General features: G+C 48.6%; 1 protein-coding gene across 1 annotated transcript in view; it reads right to left on the bottom strand.

The window, feature by feature from the left end:
• Positions 1-7,300, bottom strand: part of IGF2BP3 (insulin like growth factor 2 mRNA binding protein 3) — a 115,311-nt gene extending 108,011 nt beyond the window's left edge. The window contains exons 1-2 of the mRNA XM_071735708.1: positions 6,987-7,300; positions 5,599-5,659 (exon numbers count right to left, since the gene is read on the bottom strand). Coding sequence (XP_071591809.1) covers positions 5,599-5,659; positions 6,987-7,161 — 236 coding nt within the window. The 5' untranslated portion in view covers positions 7,162-7,300. The remainder of the gene's footprint in view (positions 1-5,598; positions 5,660-6,986) is intronic.
• Positions 7,301-12,985: the final 5,685 nt, after the last annotated feature.

Genomic DNA, 12,985 nt, shown 5'->3' with positions numbered 1-12,985 from the left:
TTTGTGTATGAAAAGAAAATGAGAACACACATTAAAGGAGAATTGTATTGAAGTGCTCTGAAACTATAAAGGACCTCAGTATCGCTTATTGAATCAACTCTCTTCAAACTTCCTCTAAAACACAAAAATTTATCCGACTTTGATTTTACATTTTATTTTTGCACTCATTCTCCATCTATTTACTGATTCTGAATAATCAAATTCCAGTAACAAGTTTCACTCTTAAGTTACAAGAAAAAAAAAAATAATCCCACATCAATATCACACTGGGCTTGTGCAAGGATGAAATCACCAGAAAAGTGTTTTTAAGTGTGCTTCATAGCACTATGTATTTGTTACCAAAATCCTATGAGGATAAAATCCTAAAAACTAAGATAGCATTAAGGAGAGGAGTAAGTTTAACAAACAAAAAAATCTTTATGAGATTCCCCAAAGACCTAACCCTGCCTGTGGTTTAAGTATTAGGTGTATTTTAATTCTGCTTGGGTCCCTCTCTCATGACCCTTATGGGAAGCTTCAAATTTTTCTGGTAGTTAAATCCCAGACCATTTAAGAATTTTTTCAGGTCAAAACCAAGCATTTGAAGTCTACCCAGTAGCCAGCCAGAAGCTATAAAAGGACTTCAGCACTGTAGAGTTCTATGCTCTGCACTTAAAAGACCAACTGAAATGAACACAGGACCATTTTACAAAAATACCACCTTCAAAGTCTCAAAAATGTGGAAAATGTTATTACCCCATGCTTGGGGGGGAAAAAAAGGGAGAAATAAAAAAAATCTAAAACATTTCCTGATTATATTTCACTACCCTTGAATTACACTTCAAAAAAAATTTTTTTTTATTCCACCCCTTCAAAATTTACTGCATCTACGCACAATTTAAGGTTCACTACAAGTATGTTCTCATAATACCTTCTATAAAGGGAAGGTATGAAACAGAAAGCAGGACCAGTCTTTCAGAATATTCATTTAGAGCTGTGTTTCATATACAGTTTTTAAACATGAGCTGGAGTAACAAGAAGGGTTTTTGTTTCTTTTTTTAATGGTCAAACAGTATGAGGAGTTATAAAAAAATTAAGCTCCCAACAATCTAACAGTTAAAGTGGTTGGTGAAGAATTATCTGTTCTTGCCATAACATCTAGTTGTCTGTATAGTAATCCCAATTATTCAGGTTTGTTTCCACTCTAATTGTAATCTTTAAAAGGCTAAAAACAAACAAAAAAATCTACTGTTCGCATCTGCAAAAATAAGTGTGGAAACAAAATAAAAACAAAAAATCATTATGCCAAGTTTTGGCTCTTGACTCTCAAAAAAATTTTAGTTGGACCCAGGCATGGTCCTCAATTTCTTTCTGTAGAAAATAGCAAGAAAACAGCTAATAAATGACAATACTTCTATCACATCTTTTTGCATTCAACACATTTCTCCCTGTTTGATATTTACAGAAGCAAAACTAAATCAGTGCCACTATTTTTTTCTTTTTTAAAACAACTGTGACCATTGTAGCCACCATACATACTGTAGCCTCCAGAAGCCATTTCCCACAGTCTTGACACACAAGATACAAACCCTCATTATACTGAAAATTAGCAACACAATCCAGTGCCCATCCAACAGCATAACACTCATCTCTGGAGCAGAGGTGTTTGTGGGAGATTTTGAGCCTGGTTTTCTGCTACTTCAGCACTGGAGGTGGGGTCCGCAGCACAGCTGGTGGGGTCCCCTTGCTCCCCGTGGCACAACTTCTTACAGGGCAGCCTTACCTACAAGGTGCACTTTTGCTGCTCTCTTCTCCTCCTCTCCCAAAGAGCCCCCCCCAAAAGAGATATGGTGAATTTATTTACTCAACAAAGAGCCCTCAAGGTGGCTGGGAGGGAGTAGGTGGGGGGGGAAAAAAAAAAAAAAAAAAAAAAAAAAAAAAGAAAAACTCCTAATTGGAAAAACACCTCGTCGTTACCATAATTGAGGTGTTGCAAGCATTTTAGGCACCTGAAGGCCCTAGGAGCAGGCATGGTGGACCAGGTCTGGGTGGGAAGCCCACCTGGACGTGGGAGCTGAGCCAGGAGGCTGTGTCAGGCACATCCCCAGGTGCCCAGAGCTGGTGCCTGCCTGCCTGCCCTCCCCCCCTCATCACTCACAAGTGACATCAGGGCCATTTGAATAATCAGATTGAGGCGTACATCGCCTTCCAAGATACCAGCTGCTCTTGGATTGCAGCGAGGGAGTACCCAAAGCCTTGCAATACAAGTTGCATGGAGAGGGACCCACATACACTGTGAGCTGCCACCATCCTCCTCACGCATTGCTGCTTCACAAGAGGAAAACCCCTCTAAGAGTAACCACTACTAACAGTGCCCTGCCTTCCCTCGCAGTGTGACCAGCAGTTAGAGTTGTACAATGTCTTCTCCAGCTTTTGTATAAAGTGACCTAAACCTTTAAATATTGCAATAGCCTTCCTCCACACTGAGGGGTCTGAATGCAGAAATGCTGCATTCCTTTGGCATTCCCTTGAGATTTCAGTAGTAAGTCAGGAATCTACTCTGAGCTTATTAAACACTTTGCACCTCCCCCAGAATAATTCCCCACCCTTCCATCAAGGAAACCTTGACCAGGCCCCTTCTTTCAACCACAGCTTGTCGGTTTCCAAATGCTTCCAGGGGGGGAGGGGAAGAAGAAAGCCACACACTCTCCCCTTCCTTCCACGGCAGGTAAGAAGATAATTTTGCAAACCTGGGTGTGACCACTTCAAATCTGAAGATCCAGCAAGAGCTGGAATGCAGTGACTACTGGGCCCAAGAATTTCGCCCTGAACAACAAGCTGGGCACACTCCACTGTCTTCTGGATTCAACTCAACGTTATGGCAACCCTAGCTGACACCACCTCTTGACCTTCTTTTATGTGATGAGGATATGGATTACCAAACCCTTACCCTTTCCTCCCAAGCACCTCAGCCACCTCTGATGAAAGATACCCACACAACCTATCTTTAAGAGTGACAATATACACACTCTGGTAAAAAAAAAAAAAAAAAAAAAAAAAAAAAAAAAAAAAAAATTAAAAAAATAAAAAATAAAATTAAGGAGGTTGTGAAGCAGCACGAAGCAGCCTCACAGCAGCAGAGGTCAATACAATGTATTGAATAATTTCAGTGCACTACTAAACAACTTTTGCTCTTATGAAGTAATCATTTGACCAAACTATTAATCGCACACTCATGATGAAAGACTGACTTGACACATGCAATATTTTATTTTATTTTTTTTTTAATGGCGTCCCTGCCTTAGCCGTATCTCTCACACTGACTGGAGTGCACAGGGCTCACTGGAAAGCATTCTCGGGCCTTGCAGCCGGCAAACACACTGGGTGGGCCTGATGAGCAGCAACACCCCCCACCCCAGTGGCATCTGACACCTTTCCCTTGAGTAAAAAGGATACAAAGACTTCAAATAAGTTACTTTGAAAGTATCTTAACAGCCAGCCTCAACCCAATCCTCAAAACTGTGTTTTTACACCTAACAACCCTAAGTATACACCCAGTAAGGATTGTTTAGAAACATGGAGGAAATGTCCAACTTCTTGACATTCTTCACCCATCCCTCCCAAAAAATATTATTAGACATCTATAAAAGGAACAAGAGAGTCACTTTTTACATATGGAGGCCACTGAATGAATTTTAAGTGGCTTTCTATATTTGATTTTGGAAGAGGGGGAGCGGAAACAAAGGGGAAGGAAGTGCAGTTATGAGAAATGCAATTTAGTCTCTGTTAAACAGCAGTATAAATCTGAACTATATCTGATACATTCCAACGTGATACCAGCACAGTGTTTTAACAAGTAAGGGCTTTAGGAGAAACAATATGGATATGCTGATACAATTACATTTGCAATTTTTTCAATATTACGCCTATGAGTAGGCAACGCATGCCCAGAAAAGTGCTTAAGTTCAGTGCATGCTTCTTTTCAACAAGTTACAGACAGACACACATTGCTGATAATTGCTAATTCACAGACAAATTTGAAGACATGCTACCTACTATGAAGAAAGGGCTTTTTCACCAGTTCACCTCACAGCTGAAAGAGCAGGAAAATACTTGTAAACACACTGGACAATGACAAAAACAGAAGCTGAGAGGGCCACCAGTGGTTTTAAATTTATATGAGTGAAATGAATGTATTAAAACACACAAATAGAACAGTATTTGTGCAATAAGCATGGTAACATATTTACTTATTAGAGAGTAATAGGAAATGATCAAGTCTCTTGTCCCACGTAATTTTTTCCTTAAATCTAAAAATATATACCATCTACAGCACTATTTCTATGTACATAAAGGATTTGAAATATAGATTATTGTAAAGCAAAGCCATATGCCTTGCCTAATAAATGAGAAAGAACACACACAGCAAATTAATTTCAAATAAAAAGTATCAAATAAATACTACCATAAAGATGACTATGCTATGAATTGGTCCAGAGAGGGGTTCCCCCTTCCCTTAACTAGAGAAAAAATCCTCCATACTTTCTTAAGTGAAGCTCTCCTCTAACACTAACTGGTGATTAAATTTCTAATTCTCAAAATACCAAGCCATCAAGACAGAAAATTTATCTTTTCAAATCAACCACTTTAATAAAGACTGCACTTTAAAAAATAATCCTGAAATAGCAGAGATCCCTTTTAACAAAGTTATACAGACAAACATACTTCCCAGATTGAATAATGGAGTACAGTAACAAGCACGTGGAAAGTTTGATCTATTTTGCTTTTACTCTCTAGTGCACGCCAGGTTTTCTGTAATCTAAATATTTGTAAGAGAAGGAGGCTGAATTGCTATAGGCAGTATAAAATACTACCCTGCTTTATTGCAAGTGTTTCTTCTTTACATGAGGCCCAACAAAATTACTACCTTGGAAAAATTAAACATACATTTAGAAATTAAGGATGCATAAATCATGTCCTTATTGGGAAGAAGTCATTCTCCTGCTGCTTCTAAAGACCAGCTCAAAATAGTGATGAAAAATCCCCTCAAGTACAGATGATACTTCTACTGCGTGACTATAAAATGCTGCAGACTCCAGCATGGAAGGATCAAAAAAATATGTATACCAGTATATTTACAAGATGCTTTTTTGTTCCTGGAGCAAAGCTCATGTGCTTACCCATTACACACTTCACAACACCACATTTCATTTCCTGCTAACTCAGATTTTAACTCTTTTCACGGAACTTTAATTTTTCTAAATCTTCACAATCATTTACCACAATAACTTGCTTCTCCCACAGACAGGCTTTTAAATAAATAAATAAATAAGTGAAATACTACTACTGTTACCCAGCCAAGAAACTATATTAGAAATACATGGGCTGTTTCTAGAAAAGCTTTGGGACAGCACAGAGTGCACGCCTGTGCGCTTAAGAAGGCTGTTCATTTATCTACAAGGAAGAGAAAGACAAACCTAAGCATTTTTCAAATTGCCTCTCAGTAGGTAGCCGAAGAATTAAAAAAAAAAAAAAAAAAAAAAAAAAAAAAAAAGAAAGAAAAGAAAAAACAAAACAAACAAACAAAAAAACCAAAACCACACACACAAAAAAAATTACCTTTGTCTTTTAGGGACCGAATGTTCAACTTCTATGAGTTTCCCATGCAGCTCCACTTTACCTGCAGAGATAAACAGAAAGGGGAAAATAGCTGAACGCTGCTGCCCGTCTCCCACGCCCGGTCTCGCCGAGCGGGTCTGCCGGGGCGTAAAGCAGGAAACGGGAGCGCAACACGTTAGCCCTATCATCTATCGGCAACGCGGGCACCGGTGGAGCGGGCACCCGGCGCCCGGGAAGGCGACGCAGCCCGGGGCCGCGCCGCTGCCGCCGGGGAGCCAGCGCTGCCCTCGGCGGGGCCGCTGCCTCCGCCCCGATTTCAGGGAGACCCTTGAAATGCCGTGTGAGGGACCCGGGCTCGGCCCCGTCTCGGGGAGGGAGAGCGGGGTCCCCGCCGCCCCCCACGCCGCCGCTGGGCCTCCAAGTTCGGGCGGGTTTCTGCACGGAAGCGGGAGGGAAGGGAACCGAAATGAGACACCGAGCGCAGCCCGAGAATATCTTTTCTCTCTCAGCAGACCTCCGCAAAGCCGCTTCACGAGAAAGAAAAAAAGAATTTTTTTTCTCTCGCTCTCTCTCTCTTTTTTTTTTTTTTTTTTTTTTTTTTTTTTAAAGCACACAAAAACAGGATGTCGGGGCCAGAAGCCGGCGCGCTGTCGGAGGCGGTGATGGGTGCGTGAGAGAGCAGCGAAGAGAAACCGAAATAAATAGCGGGGCGGTGAAGGGGGGGGGGGGGGTGGGGGGGGAGGGAAGCAGGGCTCTCCTCCTAAGTTTGGGGCAATTCGGCGGCTCGCCCCCAGCTCTGCGGCCTGCGCCAAACCGCAGGGAGCCCCAACCCGCTCCGGGGGCCTGCGGGAGGGGGCAACTATGCCTATGGGGGGCGGGGGTGTGCAGCCGCTGCCCCGCGGCGCGCAGCGTCCCCCGCGCAGGGCTCCGCGCCCGCAGCCCGCCCCCTCCTTACTGCACCCACCCCCCCACCCTGATGCAGCGAGGGCCCCCGGCCGAACAGGGCTGGCCGTGGGGTGTGGAAAAACATGGGAGCAGCCGCGCGGCGGGTCCGTGGGCCCAGGCTCTCGCCCCTCCCCGGCCCCGCTCCCCCGCCACGCCGGGCCGGCCCCTCCCGGGGGGCCGCTGCCGCTCAAGCCCCGCGGAAAGCCTCCGCGGAAAGGCCGAGGAGCTTCGGCCGCGCTTTGAAAACAACAGTTTGCATCTCACCTGGGGGCGGGAAGGGCATGGTAGCAGGGACACCCACCCCTCCAACCCCCCCTCCCCGGCGGGCGGCGCGGCCCAGCCCGCCGCTGCAGCAGCTCCGCGGCGGCGGAGGAGTGCGGGCGAAGGGAGCCGTCGGGGATGGAGGCGGGAGAGGAGAGGCAGGGTGCGGAGGGGCCGCTCACCTGAAAGTGCCTCGATGGCCTTCATGGCCCAGCTCTCGTCGGGGCAGTCCACGAAGGCGTATCCCGTCTTCACCAGAAACTGGCCCGAGAAGGGGATCTTGGAGTCTTTAAAGAGACTTTCCAGGTCGAGAGGGCTGACGTTCTCGCCGAGGTTGCCGATGTAGAGCTTGTTCATCTTCCTGGCGGCTTGGGGAGGCGCGCACCGCGGGCTGCAACCCTCGTCTTGAGAGGAGGTGGGGAGGAAGGGGGAAATAAAACAAAATGCGATGGAGGAAGGAGAGAGAGAGAGAGAGGGAGGGAGAGAGAGAGGGAGAGAGAGAGAGAGAGAGAGAGAGACAGAAAGAGAGAGAGAGAGGGAGGACAGGGGGGGAAAAAAAAAATCAGATCCGCAGCTTGTGTCCCTCCCTCGCTCTCTCAAGGGGTAAAAAAAAAAAAAAAAAAAAAAAAAAAAAAAAATGTAGCCAAACGGGAGCCCTAAGTGCCTGCCGTGTTACCCGGGCGCATGGGGGGCGCGGGGGAAACACCCAGCGCCGGGGCCGCGGATGGCGGGCTGAGGAGAGGAAAAGGAGGAGGGGAGGGAAAAAAAAAAAAAAAAAAACTACTTTTTTTGTCTTGCCCCCAAGCCCCTTTGGCAGCAGCAGGCGGACTATGAAAATGTCACACTACGTGCGTGCAGGCGCCGCCTCTCCGTATGAAAAAAAAAAAAAAAAAAAAAAAAAAAAAAAAGGGGGAGGGAAGGAAAGAGGGAGAGAGAAAAAAAAAATTACTTGAATATTCCGGCTTTTTGAATGAGCCACGTGTTCAAACTACAAATCAACTTCTCACGTGAGGAATCCCAGCTCTTCAATTACCGAGTGGATGGGGCGCACACACACTCACGGAGGAGGAAGAGGAGGAGGGCCGGGGGGTGAAGGATGGGGAGGAGGGTGGGGGGAGGCTGGACAGGACAGGACAAGTTTAGAGAGGGCGGGGGAAGGGGAAACCAGAGTTGGGTGGGCGCCGGCCCTGCTCCGCGCTGCGCCGCCTCTGCCCTTCCGCCGGGGGAGTCCCCTCCCTGCGCCCCCGCCGCCCAAAAACGGCTGGGCGGGCGCACCTCCCCCCGTGCGAGAGGGGTGTGATCCCGGGGAGGGAGGGGAAAAGGCACCGCAATGCCCGCCCCTCTTTCCCCCCAACCCCCCTCCACCCCGCTCCTCCCCCGCCGTGCCAAGCTGAGGGGATTATTCATTGGGGTCGTGCCTGGGCGATCCCGCTCCCCGGCACCATGGGTCGGGGGGGAGGAGGAGGAGGAGGAAGAGGGTGAAAGAAGAAGAGGGGGGAGGGGTGGGGGGAGGCGGTGGAGGGAGAGCGGGGATCCGCTCCCGCGCAATGCCGCCGCGGCTGCGTGTTGGGGGGCTGCGGGGGCGGAGGGTCCCTCCAGTCTCGGAGGAGCCCCATATGGTAATATTTCTGCATTACTCGCAGTACCCCTTGCGCTGTACGGGAAGGAGAAGAAAGGGGGGGGGGGCGTGTGTGTGTGAGAGAAAAAGACAAAGGGGTGGGGGAGAGTTGGGGGATAATGAAGAAGGGGAGAGTCCTGGGGCGAGGGAGCCGCGCTCCGGAGCTGCCTGGCCCGGGAAGGGGCGGGGGGACCGCGCTCCCTGTCCATCTGGGTAATGGTGGACGGCGCGGGGGAAACGCGAAGGCACCGTTGCCCTCGGCTGGTAACGGCACACAAAGGGATTTGGCGACCCCCCTCCTCCCCCCCACCCCCTCCCCCGGCCCGGTTTAAGGAACCATTCATAATTCTCCACATTCGTACGGATACAATGGTGGGCTTGTGGGGGAGGGGTTTGGGGGTGTGGAGCCTTTCCAGTGCAAACAAAATGTTGCCTGAAGATGAAGAAAGGATACGGAAATGAAAGCCAGCACTGTGTTTAATACAGCGATCTAGTAGGTTTTGTTTAATAATTCAACGCACTTTAGCCCAAGGTTTCATTTATTCCCTGGTAGGTTTCTTGTGGTACGTTTTAATAGGTATATCCATGGAAAATGGTTAAATACTTTTATTAGTGAGCAGTGAATGGATTTCCACATGTCCTATAGCACGTCTGAAAATCCGTAGTAAACAGGAACCCTTCACAGTTCTGTACTTAACTTCTACCAGGTACACAATTGAAGAGGGGTGATTTAAATCTCCTGGGAATCTGTGTGAGGGGCTTTTGTTACCCGAACCCCGGCCCCTCTGCTCGGCTGTAGAACACAGGGCTCAGAGGGAAGGGTGGGAGGGAATGAGTGGCTGAAGATTTCGCTTGTGGTGGCATGATGCAAGGAGACACGTCTTGCCATGAGGGCTGGAGCCCCAGACAATTGTGAAATGATCAGGGGCTGGGTGAGTGTTGCAGCAAGTTGGAAATACGGCCCTTTTGTTTTGTTCATCCAAGCGCTTGGCTTCCCGAGAAACTGATATTTGTGATTTCAACCCATTGTTTAATCCCAATGTCATTTTTATGAACTTTTAATTGGCAGCTTGTGATTGAGGGAAGCGAGTGTTTTGTGTTCCACTCATCACAATTTAGTAGCAACTTCCATTTTGTAGAAAATTAGCAAATAATTCTACTGGGGATAGAGAGAAATATTTTTTTTTCTCAGTATTAACCTGTTTATTACTCTTCGATGCTGGACGTGGTGTTCTCCCTAAACGAATTTGTATTTCACAACCCTACTCTGTGTAGTCTGGCTAAAATACAAAGTGCCTACCCAAGTTAAAAACAGCCCCTCCAAACTACTGAATTCTTAGTTAAACTTGTGAGAGGAATTAGTGACTGCTCTTGAAGATTAATTGCATTCTTTCTACATTTGATTTTTCATGAATCTATCCTGAATCCTGAGTCTGCACGTGCTCATTTCTACATGGTTGGTTTATAGCATTATCTGGTATTTATTTTAAAAACTGCTAGACAGAGTGCATATATTTAATATTCTAGTTTGATTTGTTTTCCGGGAAGATTTAATTTTTTTTAAGAAATTAAGATGGAGAGTTCATTACAACAATATGCATCGGTTGTCCAATAACATCAGAAACTGCTTTGTAATCAGATGATTGGAAAAAAAAGAAACAGTGCTTATTAGCAATTTTTTAATATATACTCTGAAAACATGTTTCTAATAAGTGGGAATGTTTTCTGTAAAGCTAAATAATGTATAGCTTTGTTTGTCAAGAAGTGTGGGTTGGTTAGTGGTTTCAAGAGTAAATCCAAATCTTGAATGCCAAAAAGGCAAATCAACAAAAATTTGCTCATGCTGCCTGACAAATCTCTGCTTCCCTGTATGGATGAGCACATTTCAGATCAATTGGACACTCCCAAATATTAACGATATTAGAATAAAGTTCTTAAATTTGAGATTCAATTTATTTTGGCTGTCACAAATCAAATGCATGAGCACACATCAGAGCATGCTCACAGGTAATGTATTTTTCGAGCCACCTCTGTAAGATACTATTTTATTTCAGATAGATAGATTTCAAAATGTTTGCGTTTATTGCCCACACCGATCAGGAAGACGTTAAAATACTTACATAAATATTCTACAGAAGGAAGCAAAGCCAATCTGTAATTAGGAAGGGCTTTTACAACAGTCTGCCATTTGGAATTAAAACGCAACCATGTGCTTCTCCCCACCTCCGGGGCGAGGCACCGAAAGCTGCCGCCGAGTCCCTCCACCCCCTCTTCCACGGTCACGGGCGGGCCGGACGCTCCTCCCTCCCTGCCTCCCGAGGCCAGAAGTACCCCCGCTGCCGCAAGATTCCCCCCGCAGCGCACGGTGGTCGGGCAGAACCCCGGGCCGTTCGCAGCCTCGGCTGTTATCAATAAATGTCTGGTTTTTTCATGGGGGGAGGGTGTCTTCTTGTCTGGACAACGCCACCCACGGAATGTTCCCGGGAGGGTCTGGAGCTGAGGCGCGGCCGCCCGCGCAAATGGGCAGCGGGGTGCGGGCAGCCACCGCGGGGCGCAGGGGGCAGCGGGCGACTGCCGCGGGGCCTAAGGGCGGCCGCTTGGCCACCGAACGGGCTACCGGCCTCCGCCCGCCGCCGGCCCTACCTCCTCACGGTGCAGCGGGCGTGGAGCCGCCGCTGCTCGCGGGGCAGCCACCCCCGCCGACGGGACACCCGCCGCCCCCCCACCACCTCAAAAAAAAAACAAACAAAAAAAAAATCCCCGGCCCGCCTTGATCCCCGCCGCGGGGCGGCCGTGTCCCGCACCTCCCACGCGTGGCGGTCCCGAGGCGCCGCCGGCCCCGGGGTCGCGGAGCCGCCCCACGCGCCCACCCGCGGGCGGCCATAGCCGACTCGTAGTAAAGCGGTGCGGGGCGTGGCGCGGCGCCGCCTCCCATTGGCTGCTCCCTGCGCCTACCAGCGCCGCCCGCCGCCGCTGCGGGGCAGGCATTGGCTGGCGGGCGGGCGCGCGCGGCCGCCCATTGGCTTCGGCGCCGGCTCCTGCGGCGCGTGGCGCGAAAGCGGCGGCGGCGGCAGCGGCGGGCGCGCAGCGGGGGCGGCTGCCTGCGCGGCGGCGGGGAGGGGAGGGGCGGGACCGGGCGGGGAGGGGAGAGGGGGCGGTGGCGCCACCGGCCAGGGGAGGGCAGGGCAGGGCAGGGACAGGAGAGTCAGCCCCCTCCCTCTCTGCCTTCTTCCCTCCTTTCCCCCTCCCCCCCCCCCCACCCCACCGGCGGGCTGGGGCTTTGTAAGGCGGTAAGTGGGTGCCACGCCGTAGTGGTGCCGGTTCCGGGGGTCTCCGGTTCCGCGGCTGTGCTTCGCCGCAGCTGGGCCGGGAGGGTGAGGAACAAAGGAGCGGCGGGCAACGGGAGCCTAATGGGAACGCGGAGCGCAGCCGGCTCCCCGGGGTGCCTGGACTGGGAAGCCGTGAAGCGGCGGCGAGTCTCCGGGATGCGGGGCTGACGCCCCGGACGCCGGAGGGGTGCTACCGGATTGGGGCTACCGGCATGTTCGGCCGCCCTGTCCGAGCCCCGCATCGCCAGCCCGCCCCGGCCGTTCGGGGAGGCGGCGGCGGCTCGGTGCCCGCGACCGGTTGGGCTGGCGGGTCCGGGAGCGGTTCAGCCCGGCTCCTCGTAGAGCTGAGGCTGGGAGCTGCCGCAGCAGCGGAGGGGCTGCTCCGCTCCCACCGGAAAGTTTTCATCACAGAATACTGGAAAAGCCGGGGAATTAGCTACCGGGAGCGCGGCGCCTGGCTGTGCGGCTGGGGAATGAAAGAAATTACACGGTTGCATCGGAAGTTTTAGGGCTTGAGGTGAACCATTGTCGCCAGCTCTGTTCGAGTTTTTGTTTTAATCCAATAAAAAAGAATTCTAAAGACGTTAGGTGTCTGTGCTGTTTTGCTTACCGGAAAGGTAAAGGAATTCTTTATTTCGTAATGCAACGTTATCACAGTAATATTGTATTAAAATAATACAAAACAATTGCTAAATAAATGTTCCGGTACATAAAACATTGTGGCTGGGGCTTAGAATGAATCTGCATGCCGGGTTGAAAGCAAGTATTTTATTTTTTCCATTTTGTCCAGGGATCTTTTTATTCAAGCACTGATTGTTCAGTTTATCTTATTTTCAGCTTTCAAACGTTTGCAAACAGATTTTGCAAAATAAAGGTCTGATCACATACATTTAAATTATGTGAAAACAGCTTACAGTCTTTTTAAAATATATATACACGTAAACTTTCCATCTGTGCTTGCCTTGCTAGGCACAGCTGGATTTAAAACTGCACTTTCAAAACTGAACTTATCATGTTTCAGTTCGATATCTGAAATCTGAGATCTTTGCAGATGTGTTGGAAAGAGATTGTAGAGTAAATATAAATATATCAGGTATAATACAGCCAGACAAATTCAGAAGTTTATTTGATCAAGTGACAGGAAGAACTGCCAATATGGCTTCCTCTAGCTACAAAATGTTTTGTGGGGCTTTTACAAGGAGTGGAAAACTGAAAATGAAGGTATCATTTCAGA

Source organism: Heliangelus exortis, chromosome 2 (assembly GCF_036169615.1).
Source record: "Heliangelus exortis chromosome 2, bHelExo1.hap1, whole genome shotgun sequence".
Classification (NCBI taxonomy): Eukaryota; Metazoa; Chordata; class Aves; order Apodiformes; family Trochilidae; genus Heliangelus; species Heliangelus exortis.
This window is presented reverse-complemented; position numbering and strand designations above follow the sequence as displayed.